This window comes from Monodon monoceros, unplaced genomic scaffold (genome assembly GCF_005190385.1).
Source record: "Monodon monoceros isolate NGI ecotype Baffin Bay Population unplaced genomic scaffold, NGI_Narwhal_1 Super_Scaffold_18, whole genome shotgun sequence".
Classification (NCBI taxonomy): Eukaryota; Metazoa; Chordata; class Mammalia; order Artiodactyla; family Monodontidae; genus Monodon; species Monodon monoceros.
Genome location: NW_021703774.1, coordinates 71,100,098 through 71,121,598, shown reverse-complemented (window position 1 = coordinate 71,121,598; position 21,501 = coordinate 71,100,098). Strand labels below are relative to the sequence as shown.

Sequence of the window (21,501 nt, the reverse complement as noted above, 5' to 3'; positions counted from 1 at the left end):
CCAAAAATAAATAAATAAAAATTTTTTTTAAAAAAAGGAAATATGTATTTGGTCGTCAGCCCCAGTTCCTGGCACAGAACTCCTAAAACCCTTAGAATTTCCTGTGATAAGAGCAATAAAGGTGTCTTTTGTTACGTTAATAAGGTGACTTTTGGAAAGCTCCAGGTAACCTAAGGGGGGAGGGGGGGTAGTTGTCAGGGGAATCAATCAAGTGGTTAGAGGGTTGGAAATTCCAGTCCCACCCCTAGACCTCTGGGGAGGGCAGAGGGGCTGGAGATAGAGTTATGTTAATGCGGTGGTTTGGACCTCACCAAAGGATGGGAGCTGCCAGGAGAGCCAACCTTGTGATTAGACGGATGGAATTTTCAATCCCACCCCCAATCTCCATGGAGGGGAGAGGGGCTGGAGGTTGAGTTCAATCGATGGCCAATGATTCATGCCTATGTAATGAAGACCTCACAAAACCCCAAAAGTGTTGCAGGAAGGGGGACCCCTTTCAGGGCAAGACAAGGGTGGGCTCTTGTCTTACACTGAGAAATGAATTGTCCAAGGAGACACAGGTGCTGACAAAGCAAGAGACTTTATAGGGAAAGGGTGCCCGGGCAGAGAGCAGCAGGGTAAGGGAACCCAGGAGAACTGCTCTGCCACGTGGCTCGCAGTCTCAGGTTTTATGGTGATGCGGTTAGTTTCCGGGTTGTCTCCGGCCAATCATTCTGACTCAGGGTCCTTCCTGGTGAGGCACGTATCTCTCAGCCAAGATGGATTCCAGCGAGAAGGATTTTGAGAGGTTGGTAGGACATCTGAACTGGAGTCTCCTCTCTCCTTTTGACCTTTCCTGAATTCTTCCCGTTGGTGGGTAGCTTGTTAGTTCCGCATTCCTTACCAGGACCTCCTGTTTAAGATGATTCATGCAAGTGGTTACTACAGTGCCTGGCCAGGGCCGGCGGTTTCAGTCAGTCGTTTCCCTAACAAAAGGACTGAGAGCTTACAGAGCATCCTTGACCTTCCCTGAGTTCCAAAGTGTAGATTCAAACAGTTGCTTATCAAGGAAGGGAGGGAATGCAGAAATGAAAAAGAAGCAGTCAAAAAACAATAGTGCAGCCATAGGGCAGGATTCTGGTTCCTCCTCAAGGGATATACATAACAAAATACCTCTGAGTTCTTCTGCTGGAACAAGGCCCCCACCCAGGTGGAGGATGGTGACTTCAGGCTGAACACAAGACTCCTGGAGCACCACCCTATCACCTCACCACCAACCAATCAGAAGAGAGTCTGCACACAGCAGAAGATAACAAAGACTCTGGACCCCTCCCCAGATGATTCTCCCTTTAAAAACTTCATGGTCAAAGCAGAATCCTCGGAGTTAATCTTTGGACGTGAGTCCACCATTTCCTCAGGTTGCCGGCCTCCTGAATAAAGCAAGCTTTCCATTCCTACCAGCACTTGTCTCTCCAGTATTGGCTTTGGAGTGGCGAGCAGCCGAACCTGCGTTCAGTAACGCTAGGAGGGTGTCGTGGGAACCTCTGACTTATATCCAGTCTGTCAAAAGTACAGGTAACAACCTGGGCTAGTGATAGAGACTGGTGTCTGAAGTGGAAAGAGTGGGGGGGTGGAGGGGCACTGGTGGGCAGTCATAGGACGATCTTTAACCTGCTGTGGACAAAGAATGTCCTGCCTTTTCAGTAAACAAAGGATGTTGAGGCCATCAAGCCCTTAGCCACTGCAGCTGTGCGAGGGTGCACCCTGAGGGGATTCAGGATGGAGAAAAACAGGATACTGGCCCTATCCTTTGATAGTTAAGGGGTATATCAAAGGAATAATTTCAGTAAGCCCAGACTCATTCATCTTCCCATACATAGAAGAGCTCTAAATTCATTAACCTGAGATGTCTGTTTCTTTAATTAGCCATAATCTTTTGATGTTCCACTAAGTAGGGGTTTTTTGTTTGTTTGTTTTTGCAGAAACTCCTATGTAGCCTGGTTCCTCCCTTACGTCTTCAGAACAGTCCCTCAGAGTTATCTGAGGAAGCTGTACCTACCTCGGGGCTTTGGGCTTAAGTCCTCAGTAATGCCCCAAATAAAACATAATTCTCAACTTTTAGGTTGTGCTTTTTGTTTCTCAGTCAACACTGGAATCTGACGCAATCTCTAGTAGTGTCAGAATTGAGTTAAATTCTCGGACACCCTGCTGGTGTCTGAGAATCGCTTGTTGAAAGTGTGGGGAAACCCACACAGACATTGGCATTGGGTCAAAGAAACCGAAAGACGTGGGGATAAGAGACACACACAGTGAAAAAACTTATCTGGAAGTCTTGGGTGAAATGAGTTCCCCCAAAATGTTCTGAAGATTTCTTTGGATTTTGTGTGTGAAAGCACATCCTCTAAGGGAATTTCATTTCAGGGGGGACACCAGGTCAGCAAATGGAGAAGAGAGAGGAGATGACGGAAAGCTAGACAAGAAAGATTCAAGAGGGGGACAGTCCTCCTCAGCCTCCACCTTCTGACCCCTTTGGGATAAGCAGGTGTCCTGGGGTCTGACCTGATCCTGGTCTGAGGATGAAAAATGTGGAGGCGGTGGATCCCAAGCACCAGTTAATAAAACAGCAGGGGGCTTCCCTGGTGGCGCAGTGGTTAAGACTCCACGCTCCCAATGCAGGGGACACAGGTACAATCCCTGGTTAGGGAACTAGATCCCACATGCATGCCGCAACTAAAAGTTTGCATGCCACAACTAAGGAGCCCGCGAGCCACAACGAAGGAGCACACCTGCTGAAACTAAGACCCAGTGCAACCAAATAAATTAAATTAATTAATTAAATAAATATTAACCAAAAAATACAGCAGGAATCTCAGGCCTCCTGGCTGCCTGCCCCTTCCCCACTCCCACCCCTACTGCTGCCCTTTCAGCTCTGCCATTGAAGCATTGTAGGGCTCCCCAGACAAAGTTCTCACCTCCCAGAAATCAGGGTAGACCAGGCAATACCCATCCCTTAACCTGGACCTGACAGGCCCGAAGAAGTCTGACTCTCAGGTCCCCCTCCGTAGTTAAAGCCGTCACCAGACACCATTCTGTGCCCCACTCCAAACGGGAAGGACCCTCTGACAACCCTGAGCACCCTCCTGCCACACTCGGGCTCCACGTGGGATGTCGGGGTGCTGCTAGCCTGCCAGGCAGAGGGCACAGTGTGGCTGTGCAATGGATGTGTGCCTTCCCGCAACAGCCCCCTCCCCCATGTCCTCTGCCTGCCTTAAGTTTTTTTTTTTAATTTATTTTATTTTTGGCTGGGTTGGGTCTTCGTGCTGCATGCCGGCTTCCTCTAGTTGCGGCGAACGGGGGCTACTCTTCGTTGCGGTGTGCGGGCTTCTCATTGCGGTGGCTTCTCTTGTTGCGGAACACGGGCAGTAGCCACGTGGACTTCAGTGGTTGTGGAACGCAGGCTCAGTAGTTGTGGCTTGCGAGCTCTAGAGCACAGGCTCAGTAGTTGTGGTGCACGGGCTCATGTGGGATCTTCCCGGACCAGGGCTCGAACCCGTGTCCCCTGCCTTCGCAGGCAGATTCTTAACCACTGCACCACCAGGGAAGCCCCTGCCTCTTCTTTATGAAAGTTGTAGTCTCCCAGGCCTCCCCTGGGTCACAAAATCCTAGCTCAAGAATTTATGAGTGAGGGAATTCCCTGGCGGTCCAGTGGTTAGAGCTCTGCTTTCACTGCCGAAGGCACGGGTTCAATCCCTGTTGGGGGAACTAAGATCCCACAAGCCGCGTGGCAAGGCCAAAATAAATAAACAGTACAACTTTAAACATTAAAAAAAAAAGAAGAAGAAGAATTAATGAGTGAAAGGATGTGAACATGTAGGGACAAAAATAGCAGTTGGGGGCTTCCCTGGTGGTGCAGCGGTTGAGAGTCCGCCTGCCGATGCAGGGGACACGGGTTCAAGCCCCGGTCCGGGAAGATCCCACATGCTGCGGAGCAGCTGGGCCCGTGAGCCATGGCCTCTGAGCCTGCGCGTCCGGAGCCTGTGCTCCGCAATGGGAGGGGCCACAACAGTGAGAGGCCCGCGTACCGCAAAAAAAAAAAAAAAAAAAAAAAAGGAGTTGGGCCAGGAGAACTGGTAAGAACTTATACAGTAAATCAGCCATATGCTGGTCACAGAATCTTTAGTTCCTCCCTGAAGTACCTAGATAAAAGTATCTGATGCACATTTCCTGAGCTGTTTTACAGATGCTAAAACCCCCACCAAATAGAAGAAGTTAACTACTTGCTGACCATGAGCTTGCAGTCCCCAGACCAGCTGGCGCACGAGGATTGATAATGTTAACCCCTGTGACACCACCCTATTACCTCACCATCAACCAATCAGAGAGTTATGCGCATTCTGATCACATACCCTGTGACTCCCCTCCCTCACCTTTCCCTTAAAAACTCTTCCCTGAGACCCTTCGGGGAGTTAGGGTCTTTTGAGCATGAGCCACCCTGTTCTCCTTGCATGGCCCTTGCAATAAACCTCTCGCCGCTCCAAACAATGATGTTTCAGTTTGTTTGGCCTCACTGTGCATCAGGCACACAAACTTGGGTTTGACAACAGCTGTACTGCCTGAGCCAGTGCAGCGCTCAGCACAGCACAATGCAGAGGTTTCTCGTGGACATACTCCCAGACCCACCTTCAGGTAGCCGGCAAGGCGGGGGCAAGTCAACCTAAGCACTTAGAGTCGGTTGAATCGGCAGATGCGGAACCCGTGGATACGGAGGGCCTACTGTAAAAGCCATTCCTTAATAGTTTGGACAGTAATTGCAGTGGAGCAAGAAAATCTTCTTGTTTGGTTTTTCTCCCAAGATAAAAACCTGCGCAGATTTGGAGGCACTTTTGCCAGTGTTACACAGATGGTTCAAAGTTTTTAAGACTCTCAGAGTCAAGGTTTCTTTTCATTGCAAGTATGTGAATATATCTCTGTAGCTACAGTCTGTATTCAAACTACTGGAATAAAATATCTGCCAGTCAAAAAAAAAAAAAGGGGGGGACCAAACTTCCCTGGTGGTCCAGTGGTTAAGAATCTGCCTTCCGGTGCAGGGAACAGGGGTTCGATTCCTGGTCAGGGAACTAAGATCCCACATGCAGCAGGGCAACTAAGGCCACGCACTGCAACTAGAGAGAAGCCTGCATGCCACAACTACTGAGCCCGTGTGCCACAACTAGAGAAACTCTTGCGCTGAAACTAGAGAGAAGCCCGCGCGTCGCAATGAAGACCCAGGGCAGCCAAAAAAAAAACGGGTTGGGGAGCTCAGAGACAGAAGAGAGGGGGAGTTTTTATGACTTACATCTCCTTCAGCCTCTGTGGAAAAGCTGAGGACCAGAGGACTACTGCTATGTGATACTGGCACAAGCAGGGAGGAGGGGGGGTTTGCACTGAGTACCTTGTGCCATGATGCCTGGAATTTGATAAGTGTTTAGAGAATGAATAATTGAACCAGCACTGGCCTTCAACCTGTTATCCAACTTCAGGGTTTCTGGAAGAGCCTTGCCCAGTCTCCCTCACCGAGGTGTCCAAGGAATCAAGAAAAGATGGATTCTAGAGTCCCTTTCAGCACTTATTTTCTCTGAGCTGGGTTATTATGTAATCTGACTGATACGTTAGTGTGCAGGCTGACCTGGAGGGTACAGAGACTAGAGGCAAGAAGATCAGTCAGGAGGCTGATACAATGCCCTCTTGAGATATAAGAGCTAACTCAAAAAAAAAGCTAAGTCAATGTGATAAGGAGTGAAAAGGAAAGCATAAAAACAAAACACAGAGTGATTTTCTTCAGAGAATCAGCCTTTGAAGTAGGATTACTAGATAATATACTAAAAAATTATTTGTTGTTTATCTGAAATTCAAATTTACCTAGTGTCCCAGAATTTTTCGTTTGCTCTGTTTTCTAAATTTGGCAACCCTACTTCAAACAGTTACCTGAAAGGGCTGTGGCCTAACTTGGGGGCTTCCTGTCTAGACACAGATCATAAACCTCTTTTCCAGCCAAGGCCAGCCCCTGTTCTCTGTCCCTGGCACAGGCCTCAAGGACTTGGCCCTTTTTCCTTTCCTCTTCAACATTCACACCGCTTTGTCCCGGGCTTCCTCTTCTGAAAGTCTGATTATGAAGCAGGCTGCCGTTGCCCTAGCTACCCCCCTTCCTTGCCACTTACTCCCCAAATAAGCCCCCAGCCTCTCCTGAGAGTTTTACCTCTAATCACTAGAGGGAAAGATAGAGGGAAACAAACACAGTAAACAACAAAAACTGTACAAGGCTTTAAAAGTTGCCACAGTTGGGGTCTCAGGTTTGCTGCTGCTGACCACCACTCTCCCACAGTGATTTAAACACCTTTATTCCTGAGGACGAAACTGTCAATGAAAAAATTAATCAATAGTCAATCTAAGAATGGAAAAAGAAATAAAATGGAAAATTTTATTCAAACCAACCTGAGGATATATATATATATATTTTTTAAACATTTATTTATTTATTTGGCTGCACCGGGTCTTCGCTGCAGCACACAGGCTCTTAGTTGCGGTATGTGGGATCTGTTTCCCTGACCAGGGATTGAACCCAGGTCCCCTGCATTGGGACCGTGGAGTCTTAACCACTGGACCACCAGGGAAGTCTCCAACCTGAGCATTGTAAGCTGGAGCCAGTCTTTCAGAAACTCTGAGAACTGTTGCAAAGAGCTAAGGTGGGAGGCTAGGACTTAACGTGATTTTGACGAAGGGGTATGTGCAATCAAGCTCACGTCTTGGTAGACGGTGACTGCTATTCTCCAGAAATAGAGATCTTAGTTAATGGTTTAGTGCTTTTCTAAGAATGGGAAGATGCAAGAAACTGAGATCATAACATTTTCTCCTGAAAACACATAACTGAGGGCCAGTTCTGCCAGTTTTCCCAGAGCACGAAGTGCCTCATCCTGATTCTAAATTCCTTTCAGGGTGTACTGCAGGTCATTGACCACAGTGGCTAATGACTTGATTCTTATAGAACTGGCTAGGGGGCAACATTATTTTACAATCCTCTACCTTTCAGTCTTTATTTCAACCAAGGTTTGGGAGGCATTTCATGGCCAGCTTGTTTCATGGTGCTAGGAATGCTCATTCCCATGTCAGGAAAGGATTTCATTGATAGGCCAATGTGCTATTACTGGACTAGGCCCTGTCAACAGTAACCAAAAGCCTTTGGACTGTCTGTCTTACTTGTCTGTTACGGTCTGGATAATGATTCGCTCTTGTTGTTTCTTCCTGTATCTAGAGTTACGCTATTACAATCATTGATCTTATAGAACTACATTTGGTCAATTGTTTCAAGTTGCCTAGTCATCATTATTTTTATTGGAGGCTCAGTCACACATTTGGTAATGCAAGAAACAATAATCTTGTAAAATAGGCAGAATACAAGTAACATAGTTAGTAACATTAATGAGGTAATAAGTAAACATTTAAGCTAAGAAATTCCATTACGTATCTTCCCCAGGTCATTTGACCTAGTCTGTCCTGCAAGCAATCTCTGTCATTAAGGGAAATGATATATTGGTATTGTACATAAAGTTTACCAAAGATATCTGCACGTACGAGGTGAGTGGTGGGTCATCCTGATGCCTTACAGGATTGAGAAAGGAATGTTATCTTCTAAGGATTTACATGGTTGGCGTCAGAAGAAGAAAAATTTATCTTTATGGTTGAGCTGGTATTTCTGACATTGGAGAGATCTGGTTAACGCATAATGCAGACGCACACTGCACACTAGAGGGAAGAAAAGAGGCCCAAACGGAGAACTTTTTTTTTTTTTTTTTACTAGACCAGCAGGGAATTCCCAAGCAGAGAACATTTTCATGTTTAAATTTTTCTTGTTTGCCTTAAAATAGGAGCTTTATTTCATCAAAGCTCAAGGCGGAACACTCTGGTGCCCATTTATTGTGAATCACTGGAACACATTAGGGCTTAAAGGACAGAGGGCTGTGCCTCTTGTTGAGAATTCAACAAGAGATGTAAACTCTCTGGAAAGCCATGAAAAACAAAAGAAAAGTAGGGAAACTTTTGTTGGTTTTTTTTGCGATACGCGGTCCTCACTGTTGTGGCCTCTGTCGTTGCGGAGCACAGGCTCTGGACGCGCAGACTCAGTGGCCATGGCTCACGGGTCCAGCCGCTCCGCGGCATGTGGGATCTTGCCGGTTCGGGCCACGAACCCGTGTGCTCTACGTCGGCAAGCGGACTCTCAACCACTGCACCACCAGGGAAGCCCCAACTTTAACCATTTTTAAGTGTACAGTTCGGTGGCATTAAGTAAACTCACATTATGTAACTATCACCACTACTAGTCTCTAGAACTTTTAAATCATCCCATACTGAAACTCTGTATCCGTTAAGCAACAAGTCCCCATTCCCCTCCCCCCCAGCCACTGGCAACACTGTTCTTTTTTTTTTTTTCTGGAAAAGTTTTATTGTGCACAGAGGGGAAGGGCTCAGTCCTTCTTGGCTGCCGTCTTCCTCATGGCGGCCAGGACATTGCTCAGCTCCTCTCTCTTCCTCTTGGCACGGATGTGTGTCCCCACCCTTTTCTTGATGAACTTGAGGGCCCGCTTGTCCTTGGAGACCTTGAGCAGCTCCATGGCCCACCGCTCATAAAGGGCAAAGCCACACACCTCCCGGATCATGTCCCGCACGAACTTGGTGTGCTTGGTGAGGCGCCCGCGGCGGCGGCTGTGCCTCGGCTTGCTCACGTTCTTGGTCACCTTGTGGCCCTTGCTGAGGCCCACGGCCATGGGGTAGCGCAGAGCCATGGCTGCCGCTCCTCAATGGCTGCCGCGGCGGAAGGGGCAACACTGTTCTGATCAGGAGGTAGAACTACATTTTATCTCCATGAATTTGACTGTTCTACAAACCTCATACAAGCAGAATCATTAAATATTTGTCCTTCTGTGTCTGGCTTATTTCATTTAGCATAATGTCACGTTTAACGCATAGCATGTACCAGAATTTCATTCCTTCTTAAGGCTGAATAGTATTCAGATGCAGTTTTGCACATACTTTAGTGCCATTAAAAAATACACTTAAATTTAGAAATATACTATACTATGAGTATCATCTGGCTTTCCCACAAAATTAACATGGGAAAGCTATGGACAACTGGGGACATAAGCATTTATTTTTCACCCTCGGAGAAAACAAAACGTACGCATCCCCAAAATAGTTCCTTCTAGTCCTTGAAGTCTGGAGACTTTCAAAACCCGCCACTTCATGGCCTACAAAGAACTACAACTCCCGGTAGCTCTAGGGCCCGGCCCTTCGCCCCGCCCTGCTGGCTCCAGAAACTGCGTTTCCCAGAAATCCCAGGCCGGGGTCGGAGCTGGCACTCCCCGGGCGCCCCCTAGCGGCGCACTTCGGCGGGGTTTCAGTTCCCGGCGGCCCTCGCGGCAGGTTCCGGCCGTAAGGGCAGTTCGTGATGTCGGGAGCTGGTTCCGCCGCTGTGTCCGGGGCAGGAACCCCCGTGGCGGGGCCCGCAGGCCGCGACCTCTTCGCCGAGGGGCTCCTCGAGTTCCTGCGACCGGCTGTGCAGCAGCTTGACTCTCACGTCCACGCCGTCAGGTGCCCTAGAGGGAAGGTTGGGGCGGGGCCTCTCCTTGATTTGGTTTTGTAGGGGCGGGGCCAAGAAAGGGCGGAGATAAGACGAGTTCGGTGTTCGGATGGGACTAAGAATTTGGGGAAACTGATTGGAGGCGGGGCAGACCGGCGGAGGGCCTGCCGGTGGGGGCAGAGGCTGGCTTTTCTGAGCACTTAAGAAACACATAGGGGACTAGGTTTTTGAGTTCCATTAACTGACCGTGTAGGCCTTGTACCTCTTTGCAGAGAGAGCCAAGTAGAGCTCCGGGAACAAATTGACAACCTAGCTACCGGTGAGTAAGCATCCCTCTATACCCGGGATCCTACAACTCACTACAGCACCTTATGTTTTGCCAACCTCTGGGGCTGGGTTTCTGTCACTTGCTTCCAGGGCTGCCGATGGACTCCTCTTAAGTTTCTAGTGACTGTGCCCATGTAGCACAAGAGTGCTTTCCATAGCATTTACTAGCTTACTTGTTCCAAGAACGAGAAGGCCATTAGGTGTTTAGTTGCATCTTCCTTCCATTTCCCAGAACTGTGCCGTATCAATGAGGATCAAAAAGTGGCCCTGGATCTCGACCCCTATGTGAAGAAGCTCCTTAATGCCCGGCGACGAGTCGTCTTGGTTAATAACATCCTACAGAATGCCCAGGTAAAGGAATTTCCTACCAACAGTAATTCTTTGTTCTTCTAAGTCCTTAAGGTATTCTCCGATTTTCAAGGGGTGTCATGAAGTCCCCAACACAGCGAAAGTCACCGTAATTTTTAGTCTTTTTGGGGAAAGGGTTGTCAACTAATGCCCGCCAAAATAGAACTTACTGTTCTTATTCTTAACCCCCAGTTGCTCTCATTTATGTTCTTCTTACATACCTTAGAAGACGTAACGTTGAGATGAAGCAAGCCTAAGATATTTTCCAGCCTAGTTGACAGCAAGCTTTAAATCCTTTCACAGAGCAGTTAATTTGATTCCAAATCTTGTTTTGTAGGAACGGCTGAGGCGGCTAAACCACAGTGTTGCCAAGGAAACAGCCCGAAGGAGGGCAATGCTGGATTCAGGAGTTTACCCCCCTGGTTCCCCAAGCAAGTAACAGGCCAGAAGATGGGCCCATGGCCACAGAATAGCACAAATACCATTCCCCGGCTGCCCGTTTCCTCCAGGACTCCCTGTAGGTGTTGGGACATCAAAAGGGCAGCCCTGTGGTTTGTTTGAAGCACTTCAGTCTTACCCATTTATGTGGGGCCCAAAGAAACCTGTGTAGAGCAGGACTCAGGATCCCAAAGGATTTATTATGGCTCTTGCTTCCAAGAGTGAGCTGAGGCCTCTACATTTTTTTTTTTTTTAAGCTCCATACTCAAGGCCCACCTCCTCTACCATCTCCTGGCCTCATTAGCAAGGGAGGGGCTTTCTGTTACGTGCGAGGTTGTTGGACCTGGGTAGAATGTCCTCTACCTGTGACTTCCAATATTCCTTTGTTTACAGTACAAAGGGCAGGCAAAGTCAAGGTGAATGACCACCTACCCTCTTTTGTTGACTGCACTGGCTTGACCACTGTAGCAGTGTTACTAAAACCATTTAATTCAATAAATGCTTAAATGGTATTCCAGTTTACTCTGGTATATGGAAAGGTTCCAAGAGTCTTCTGCATTAATTCAAATATAGATTCAAATTGAGATCTAGTGTTCACAATGAAAAGACTCAAGTATCATTTTCAATGAAGAGTTCATAAAGCAAAAAAAAGGAAGCAAAACAGCTTGCCAGATACCAAGGAAAAACAAGACCAAGAGCCCTACCAGGAAGTACTTTAATCTTTTTTCTTAGTAAAAAAAAAATTGCAAACACTAACAGTTCACAACATTTCAACAACAAAGTACTGGTTGAGAGAGGTTTCCAGAAGCTCGGGATTCTAGAGTATTAGGAATAAAAGTTGGTACCCTGCTTCACTATAGATGGATGGCATAGGTCATAAATGGGAGACTTCTGGCTACTAAGCCAGTTTCAGAATGCAGTGGAATGACAATTCCTTCTATAGTGTCCTCTTAATCTTCCTTCCTGTCTCCCCTATCCCTCAGAAATGCCACCACATAAAGCCCAGCAGCAGTTAGCTTAGGCTCCAGTCTTCTCCTTGGTTATGAAAGGGGGTGAAGAGACAGGGAGGTCATTCCTGAGTCTCCATGCTTTCCTCTTCCTCTCCTTGAGGTGGCTCTTCTGTATTCTCCTCCTCTTCCTCTCCTTCCTTCTTCTCTGGTGGCTTCTCATAAGCCTTTTCTGAAGGTGTCACTATCACTCCATCCCAGGTAGATATTTCAGAAGCAAGATCTAGAAGAGAAAAGAGGTGACTTCAGACAAGTAGCTCAACATACAAGTCATGACCCACACAGTGGAAACAGTAAGACATGAGTAGTGTAGAGTTTCTTTGTAGATCACAGAGTACTGTAAAGAACCCCTGTCCCACAGTGGTCACTCACAGCTGGCATCACCCTCCTGGCCAAGGATCTTCCTAAAGCCACCATGTGAGAGGATTCGGACCAGAGTCTGAGCTGTGTAGCAGACCATATCCTAAGGGAGAGCACAGTAAGGGTAAATTAGCAATGAAAATCAAAATACCTTATTTGACTAACATTCTCATGAAAAGTGAGATAAAAACAACTTCTAATTTCAAGACCAAAGTCTGTGAGAACCCCCAAATCCCTGACCACTAAAAACCACATTCCCTTTGCCTTCTGACCAGATACTCAAGAGTGGGGCACAACAGACCATTTTAGAGCTGTCCCAATACCTGCTGTTCCAGAGTCATGACTGTGTGTACTCTGAAGTTGCCACTCTCACAGGGGTCAGTGATACCCACCGACCCTGGCAGGAAGAGTCCTGCAGCCAGAATCTGCAAGCATCGTCTGAAACATGGAGAGGTATTAGAAGAACACACAAGACAGCTTACATCCAGCCCCAAACCCAAAGCAGCATGCTATACCTGTAGGCCACATTTAGGGCCAAAGGCTGTCTGGTGGGGTTGTTCATCACAGCATAGTGCCCCTAGAAGAAAGTGAATCTGGTAGGTGTGCCATAAAGTGGCAATTCTATCTTCAAACAAAACTTTAAACCATCAAGAAGAAAACTGGTTAATGTCTAGCTAAAATTTTAACGTTGAGAAGCAGTTCTGAAATGACTGCTCATGCAGTAATTTCTCTCCATTACATTAATGAAATGACAGCAGTAATGAGAAAAACAAAGGTGCAGTAATAACTACTCATTTAACTGAATACTCCAAAAGCCCAAAGAAATAATAAACATTGAATCTTTATTGGATTACTTGTCCACTAATGAGATTTCTTTGTTTTTCTTTCCCTTTTCCGCCCCTCCCCCCCATTTCTTTTTAATCTGTACCAAATTTCATATTCTGGTAGGTTTCAGAGGAACTACTGTAACATAGGGAGGATCAGGAATTCCAATTGCCCTTCATTACTTACAAGTAGGTCAAGTATCCAGGGAGTGAGGGGCTCAAAGCCAGGGAAACGAATCCTCAGGTCCTTCAGCAGCCTGATGAGAACTTTAACTCTGAAGGTAAGAGGAACCAGGATTAAAAGTAATAACGGATCATGAAACAAACTAGTGAATATAACAAAAAGGAAACAAACTCACAGATACAGAGAACAAACTAGTGGTTACCAGTGGGGAGAGGGAAGAGGGGAGGGGCAAAATAAGAATAGGGGATTAAGAGGTACAAACTATTATGTATAAAATAAGCTACAAGGATATACTGTACAACATGGGGGATACAGCCAACATTTTATAATAACTATAGATGGAGTATAACCTTTAAAAATTGTGAATTACTATGTCGTATACCTGTAACATAATACTGTACGTCAACTATAGCTAAAAAAAAAATAAAGTAATAAGATTATTTACTTCCACACCTAAGGTACAGAGATGAAGCTATTTCCAGAACTATACATTCCCTTCCCTCAACCTAAGTTTGCTTACTTAAGGTAAAAATCAAAATCCAGACAGAAGATCACAGCCAAAAATGTTCTGTGAGAGGAAGTATTGGGGTGGGGTATCCTGCTGTTCAATGTAGTTAGAAGGATTAGGATATATCTTCACTCAAACAGGGAGGGACTCACGTGGACTGAGAAGCATTTTCCTCAAACCAGCGGGCATGTCGGATGGCTGCTAAGGCACTCTGCAACACCTTGATATCCACTAGAAGACAAGCATGACATCCACCAAGATGAAACATTCCCATTACTGAGCAAGCAATTCAATCCCACTGCCGCAGTCCAAGAATGTGGAAGGAGGACAGGATAACACAGTAATTCCTTAAACCACCCCCGTGTTCCCCAGATCAGCAAGTCACCTGTCCAAAAGTCACTATTCCTCCCCCAAACCAAATCTGGAAGCATGAAAGAGGCCCAATTTTCTCTGAAAGCCTACCCCCTCCATAAATATTTCCTCAGTCCTTTTTCTTAAATCGTCAAACTGCTTTCTTGGCCATGCTGGCTTTGACAATTTCACTAGCAAGCTGGTAAAACTGTTTCCAAATTACAGAGGAAGACAGCAAATTTTGGGGGTAAACTTAGTTTGTTGCTATTTCATATGTGACCTTTTGGGACCTAAGTAAACTCAACAGCACTTTATACCATGTTTTGAATTTCCCCAAATTTAACAGCAACAGAATAAAAGGACTAACAGTGGAGTTCTGGGTCCAGTTTTCGGAGATTGGGTGGCACTGTTGTAATGAGAATCTTCACTGTAGCATCAGAAGAACTGATTTCAAAGCCAGTTTCATTGGTCAGCATGGTCAAAACTGCAAAAAGAAAAATCAAAAGCTGAAACTCGTATTTCCATTAGATGACCAAAGGTAAATCCAGGATGAGGGTGGGGGAACACATAGGGTTTTTAAAAGTTATTTACTTATTTATCTTTTTGGCCGCACTGTACGGCATGTGGGATCTTAATTCCCCAACCAAGGATAAAACCCATGCCCCCTGCATTGGGAGCTGGGTGTCTTAACCACTAGACCACCAGGGAAGTCCCCTAGATCGATTTTTAAAAACACTAACAGTCCAGAATCAGAACTGAGAATACAGAGTTTAAAAGTAACGGACATCAACTGGATTTTGAACGCTGGTGAACTCTGCCCAAAACTTCCCCAACCTAAAACTCTGCATTCGCTCTTCCTTCTAGCCTGACCTGACTTTGTTAAAATGACATTATAATCATAGAACTGGCTCCTGTGACCACTAAATTACATGTTCAGCAACAAACTCAAACCTTCAGAAGGATCCTGTGCCCTTAGGCTCTCCACGACCTTGTTCCCTAGTGCAGCAACGGCTTCCACTAGATTGAAACAACAAGAGATAATGAAGATTACAATTATTTATGTAGATTTTTCTATACATCTCTGCACTCTGATTTCTGCTGGAGCAAGGACAAGCAGCTGAATGAACACTTTTACCGGGGAAGCTAACACCTGGACAGAGAAATTGGAAGGCTCAGGGAACAGGACACCTCCTCCTATATACACACACCTTTTTCCACAGCAGGGTTTCTTGTCAGTGGGACTAATGCCATATTGGCCTGGATAATTCTTTGTTTGGGGTTGGGAGGTAGGGTCTGTCTTGTGTACTGCAGAATGCTTAGCAGCAACCCTGGCCTCTACCCAAAAACATTAGCCCCCAAACATCTCCAGACAATGCCAAATATCCCCTGGGGAGCAAAATCATCCCCAGTTGAGAAACACTGCCTTATAGTAACTGGCCATATTCTTTCAGATACAACACATATTAAAAAACTAAATTTCCCATTTGTCTTCCAAACAGCTTTTCTCACAAGAAATTTGGGCTTTAAAGATCCCTATGCCTCAAGTCCAACTGCTATGTTCTGCTCCTAAGGCCAGAGAGAGGTACACTCACATGTTGGCAAAATCTTCAGGATCACCACCAGGTCAGCCACATTGTGTCCTGTAGTCATCGTTCCCTTTTTATATGATCCGACTTGTCGGACTTCTTCAATTTGCTGTTGGAAAAGGGATTTCAAGAAGAAAACTCAGAAGTGAGAAGACTGCCGAGTTCCCCTCAGAACTCAGTTACGACACAGCCTATTACCCGGATTTGGAAGTAGCAGAGTTCAAATCATATCCCCAAATAAGCACATGAAAAGCCTGGTTCATCATGGTTAGCTGACAGTAACGATACAAGTCTGGTCCCCAAGGTCAGCACTACAAAGGGATTCCACTGCACTTTCCTATTTTAAGAGTGGCTTTGAATAAGCATCTGCAGAATTAAGAGACAGGAGCCAAGGGAACTTCCACACGGCTCCCCTTTCCTACGACTAAATCATCAAAAACTCACCACTTCAAATGTCCCTGGAGCCACAATCAAATTGTCAATCACATTGTTAATTTTTGTCACCAGAGAAAGGATAGAGGCCTGAAAGACAGCAGGAAACAAAAATACCCTCAGGTGAGACACTGTAAGCAACTTCTCACCAAGCTTGAATATCTTCCCCTAATCCCTTCAACAGGGGATGAAGCAATACCTTCACGGGCTCTGAGAACATCCTGACCCTTCCAGCCTTGAATACTTTTTGATCCCAAAGATAGATTCCCCAGCAAAAATATGAATGCACATGTAATTTGTTTATATATTCACCTGGCGCGCTCCCTCTACCCACAAAGAGAAATAAGGAGAACGATTAAACTTTCTGTGGAGTTTAGGCTCTGATAACAGTAACCTCACCAGTAGTTATTTACTTCTTTAGCTTTCTTTGAGGAATCTCAGGAAGGAAGCCAAGATATACCTGTTCAGCAGAGTTAGGAGCAAGGTCCTGATTCCTCTTCAGCAAGGCCTCACTGAAGGAAGTTTCATCAGGCGCTGGCTTGACCCGGGGAAAGGCCATTTCACACTAAACCAGAAATAAACAACTACATACTACCTACCAAAAATAATATACAATAGATATTTCCTTTCTGTTGCCACAACACAAAAAAATTGAGAACAGAAAATTCTACAGCACTTATTTTTACTCCTTAAGATGTTCAAACAAGGACAGAAGCTGGAGGGAATATCCATAATATAAGCTCCTACTACTGTTACACTAACAGATAAGCCAGAGATACCATTAACTGTTCAGAACAAAGATTATAACCATGTTACTGCCCACTGTGGCCGAGGGACTGTCTTCCCCTTCCAGCTTACACTGTTTATGTATGTAAAGCGACACACAGCTGACTCAAACCCACCCCCAACTCCACTCACTAATCCCTTTCTCTGCTCCAACTACCACCTGACTTCATTAATAGGGAGACGCTGGGCTCAACCACAGTTGAACAGTGGCCAAGGTACTCACCAAATAGAAATCAAATGGGATATGTGGCACAAAGGGCCTGAACCTAAAATACGAAAAACAATCCAAATTACTCACCACAGAAATCAAACTGATCGCGCATAATGGGGCCAAACTCATTTACCAGGAGAGCATGCAAAGCATGCTTCTAACCCACAGCTGGATCTCACAAAGGCAGGTAACATTAGTCCACTCCAAACTCCTATTTAGATGACTGAAATGGAAACTAACGGCTGCAGAGATGCTAAAAACTGGCACTCACCCTCCTCCGGGGCCTCCTCTGGAACCAAAGCGCCCGCCGCGACCGCGGCCTCTGTCACCCCTAGAAATGCATGAATAGATTTTAACTTTGTTTTGACCTCGTTGAAGCAATCTCCACCATACCGGCTACATGATTTCGAGTTAGCCTACCTCCATCGCTCTGCACTTCCCTTTGGAAGCCAAGCCATCCCATTCCCACTTACACTTCTCCCCCCGCAATTCCAAGTGCCCAGCCTCATCCCCCATGACCTCCGCCTTCTGGATAAATTAATCACATCAAACCTCACACTGAATACTGACGGGGCTCAGTGAGCCCTACAAGAAATGCCCCATAATTGCTGGGACATTCCAACCCTAAGACTTCAGAGACTAACGTGACTGCTCATTTATTCGTTCACGTGGTAAAAGCATCAGGCATATCCTATATGTCAAGCACTTGGCACTGAGGATGCATGAAGCGCGTTCCAGCCTGCTCAGTCTAGATCGGGGAGGGTGGGGAGTGCTCCTCCTGGGACCTGAGGACACCCCCTCATCTGAACACCCCAGAGACCGAAGTGTCGAACCTGCCTACCCACTCCTGGGCCCCACCCCCATCCCCGGCCCGAGTTTCCCCGCCTCCTCGGGCCCCGACCTCCCCTACTCTCCCAGCCCAGGAGCTCTCAGGTTTCCGTGCAGCCCCTAGATACACGGCCCTTTCAAGTCCTCCGACTCCTTTCAGCCCAACTTCCCACAGTTTTCGGTCGAATACCCGAAACCTCTCTAGAGCACCCCACAGCCCTTACCTCATGGCGTCCTAGAGCCCGAACAATGGAGGCCACACCAACCGCCCCTTTCCTCCGAGGAGCAGACAACTGGAGAGGCGGCCTGCCGGCGTGTCCCAACAAACTCCCGCGCGATTGGCTCCCGCCGTACTCCGCCGCTTGTGCCTATTGGTTTACTTTGGTAAACCGGTTTATGAACCAATGAAAAGCGCCTACTGTGTCAGGAACTAGCCAATAAGAATGGACTTGACAGTAACGACTTTTGCAGACACTAGGGGGTGCTGTGTAAATAAATCAGGATGGGTAGCATTCAGAGAACTTTCTGTACAGTTCATGGAAAATCGTTTTCCGAAGCAGCAGAGTGGCGCAGCGGAAGCGTGCTGGGCCCATAACCCAGAGGTCGATGGATCGAAACCATCCTCTGCTATCAGTGTGCTTCCTTGTTTTCCCTTCCTAGCAGTTTTAATTTTAAATTTCTTCAATAAATGTAACCGCCATACTCCTACTTTTTCCTCTCTCAAAAATGCAGGCTTTAGAAGCTGTTTTTGCCATCAGCAAGCGAAATGGAACAGGAAGGGACTTTAGGTGACTGTGAACATTACACTTTTGGATGTGGTTCACAGAGGCTAGAAACTTTAGGCAGGAGAAGCGGATTTGAGTATGTATATTGATTAAATCAGAGGGGGAAAATACTGATGGTGAGGGACTAGCAGGGAAACTGAGACAGCCTTTGCAGAGAGCTCAGAAAAAGAGCGCAAGGGAAGTGACAAGAGAGAAGGACCAGACCCCCTGCCATTTGCCCAGTTTCCCCTCATTTCTCTCTTCCTCACTCTACAACCTCTCTGGCGGATTTCACCCTTATACGAAGTTTCACAGCCACAGATGTGGATATACTATGGTTGCATTTACATCAAGCATATTACTATGTGCTTTTCGTCCTTCTATAATCCTGTTTCTCCCCTTTCTTGTCTTGTTTTGCATTGATTACTATTTATTCTTCCTTCCCTGCCTCTGTCAATTGGAAGTTACACACTCTTTTTCTACTCTTTTAGTGGTTACCCTAAAAATTACAACGTGCCTCCTTGAACTGGCAAGGTCTAATTTTATGTAATACTTTTACCCTCCTCGTGAAAAATGAAGGAATACTTTAATTCCATTTACCACCGTCACTCCCTCCAGAACTATATATATTGTTGTGTAACTTCTTTAAGTACTATATTGATACTGATATACTAATTGTAGTATTATTTACTACAGCAAAATGCACAGATCTTAAGTCCACAGATCGATTAATTTTGAGTAATGTATTCTGCCCATCACACAGATTAACATAAAGAACATTTTTATCACCTCAAAAAATTCACTCATACCCCTTTGCCCTTCCCTTAGAGACAATCACTATTCCAATTTCTATTATCATAGTTTCGTCTGTTCTTCCCATAAATGGACTCACATCCTATGTACTCTTATTTGTCTAGCTTCTTTTGCTTGACACATTTCAAGATTCTTCCATGTTTTTGCATGTATCAGCAATTTGTTCCTTTTTATTTATGAGTAGCATGCCATTGCATAAATATTCCACAGTTTGTTTACTCACTCTCCTGTTGATGAATTCAGGACCTCCAACTGGCTGAGACACAGGCGAGCACATCTGGGCTCTTTCCAGTTTTGAGCCATTATGTATAAAGCAGCTATGACCATTTTTGTACAAGGTTCTTGCGGTGAGATGCAATTGTTCCTCTTGGGTAAGTGTAGGTGTATACGTTTACAGAATTTAAATTCCGTATATATGTTCAATCTCACAAGACATTAATGCTTATTAATTAAAGCAGTGGTCATTGAGATTTGCCATTTTTAATGCTCTTTATTCCTTCCTGTATCCCCAACACTCATCTGGAGTAATATTCCTTCCGCTTGAGAATTAGTGCCCTTCTGCTGGTGGCTAACTTTCTTGGTTTTGGTTTTTCTGAATACATCTTTATTTCACCTTTGTTTTTGAAGGACATTTTCTCTAGATATGTAATTCTAAATTGGAAGTCATTTTCTTTCAGCACATTTATAATATTATTTTACTATTTTATGGCTTCCATTTTTGCTGTGAAAAAAATGTTAATCAAATGGTTGCTCCTCTGAAGGTAACCAATCCTCTTTTTTCTGCCTGTTTTTAAGATTTTATATTTGGTTTAATTTCCTGCAGCTTCACTCTGATGGCTCCAGGTATGGATTTTTTTTTTCTTTAATCTTGAGATCTGTTGAACTTCTTGAATCTGTGGCTTGATGTATTTCATTTATTTTTTTAAGTTTCTCAGGCATTATCTCTTTAAATATTGCTTCTACCCTATTATTTCCCCCCCTCCTGGGCTCCAAATAAAGGTGTGTCAGACTTTCTCATGGTATCCTTTATATCTCCAACCCCCTCTTTTATATTTTTCATTCTTTTGTATCCATGCTTCATTCTGAGTGGTTTCTTCTGTCCTTTCTTCCAATTCATTACTTACTCCTCAGTTGAGTCCAACTTGCTCTTAAACTCATGAATTTGTTCTTAATTTTGGCTTTTGACTATTTCAGGTCTGGATTTTCTGTTTACTTCTGGTTTATCCTACTCCTAGGTTTCCCCTAGGAGTGCAACCTTTCAGGATCCTAACCCTAAATAGGAAGGTGGTTTACCTAAGTAATTACCTCTGGGGACATTTGGACTCCAAATTTTATCTCACTTGCCCCACACAGCCTATTTTCTGCCACCAATTTTGGATCAGCAAATGACTCTAGGGTAAAAGCTCTCCTATTGCTGGTCTGCTTTTCTGTCCTTTCATGCTCTCACTGTCTTTTAGTTCGTTTATTTTATAAAGCATTTCATCTAACATTTTTAGTTGTCTGCAGCTCAGCTTGAGGATTGGACAAATTATTTAAGCCACCATTGTTGAAAGAGAAGCTCAATTACTAAGTTGGATTTCTAGTCTAGTTCTCCTGAGCTCCAGTTCCACTAATCCAATGGCCTATTGGACACCTCCACTTGGATATCTACAGGCACTTCAAAAGCAATAAACTAAAATTGTTATCTTCCCCCCGAAACATTTCAGCTTCTTTTAGCTTCTCAACTAATGAGTCAATGTCACCTAGATTTCAGTTATTTGTATGTTCTTCCTGAATTCCAGTTGATTCTACTTAAAAAGCATCTCCCTATAGTGAACAAGACCATATTATACATTTAAAAATTTGTTAAGAGAGTAGATCTCATGCTAGGTGTTCTTAACACACACACACACACACACACACACACGCACACACACACACACAAAAGGACACAAGGAAATGTTTGGAGGTGATGGAAACATTTGTTGTTGTGGTGATGTGTTTCATGGGCATATGCATATGTCCAAACTCATCAAATTGTATACATTAAATATGTACAGCTTATGGTATAACAATCATACCTCAATAAAACTTAAAAAAGTTTTTTCCAATCTCCTATCTGCCTCTATAGCCTCTGGAGCCCTCGTTATAGAACAAAGACATTAT

The 21,501-nt window shown here is 45.2% G+C and overlaps 2 protein-coding genes, 1 non-coding gene and 1 pseudogene across 4 annotated transcripts; 2 read left to right on the top strand and 2 right to left on the bottom strand.

The window, feature by feature from the left end:
• Nucleotides 1-8,446: 8,446 nt before the first annotated feature.
• Nucleotides 8,447-8,881, bottom strand: LOC114899303 (annotated as a pseudogene). Its single transcript, XR_003794550.1, has one exon. The product of XR_003794550.1 is annotated as a 60S ribosomal protein L36 pseudogene (transcript).
• A 491-nt stretch (nt 8,882-9,372) lies between these two features.
• On the top strand, nt 9,373-11,214 carry SNAPIN (SNAP associated protein). Its single transcript, XM_029230457.1, has 4 exons — nt 9,373-9,600; nt 9,862-9,908; nt 10,149-10,267; nt 10,602-11,214. Exons 1-4 carry the CDS (start codon nt 9,458-9,460, stop codon nt 10,701-10,703), a joined length of 411 nt encoding a protein of 136 aa, XP_029086290.1. The 5' UTR covers nt 9,373-9,457; the 3' UTR covers nt 10,704-11,214.
• Nucleotides 11,215-11,398: 184 nt separating this feature from the next.
• Nucleotides 11,399-18,312, bottom strand: ILF2 (interleukin enhancer binding factor 2). The gene is made up of 14 exons (XM_029230456.1): nt 18,004-18,312; nt 17,223-17,282; nt 16,964-17,006; nt 16,415-16,519; nt 15,967-16,044; nt 15,529-15,631; nt 14,888-14,953; nt 14,304-14,420; nt 13,738-13,816; nt 13,081-13,168; nt 12,585-12,646; nt 12,393-12,507; nt 12,082-12,172; nt 11,399-11,932 (listed from the first exon to the last, which is right to left on the bottom strand). Exons 1-14 carry the CDS (start codon nt 18,006-18,008, stop codon nt 11,772-11,774), a joined length of 1,173 nt encoding a protein of 390 aa, XP_029086289.1. The 5' UTR covers nt 18,009-18,312; the 3' UTR covers nt 11,399-11,771.
• A 25-nt stretch (nt 18,313-18,337) lies between these two features.
• Nucleotides 18,338-18,409, top strand: TRNAM-CAU. Its single transcript has one exon. It is a non-coding gene; the product is annotated as a tRNA-Met (tRNA).
• Nucleotides 18,410-21,501: the final 3,092 nt, after the last annotated feature.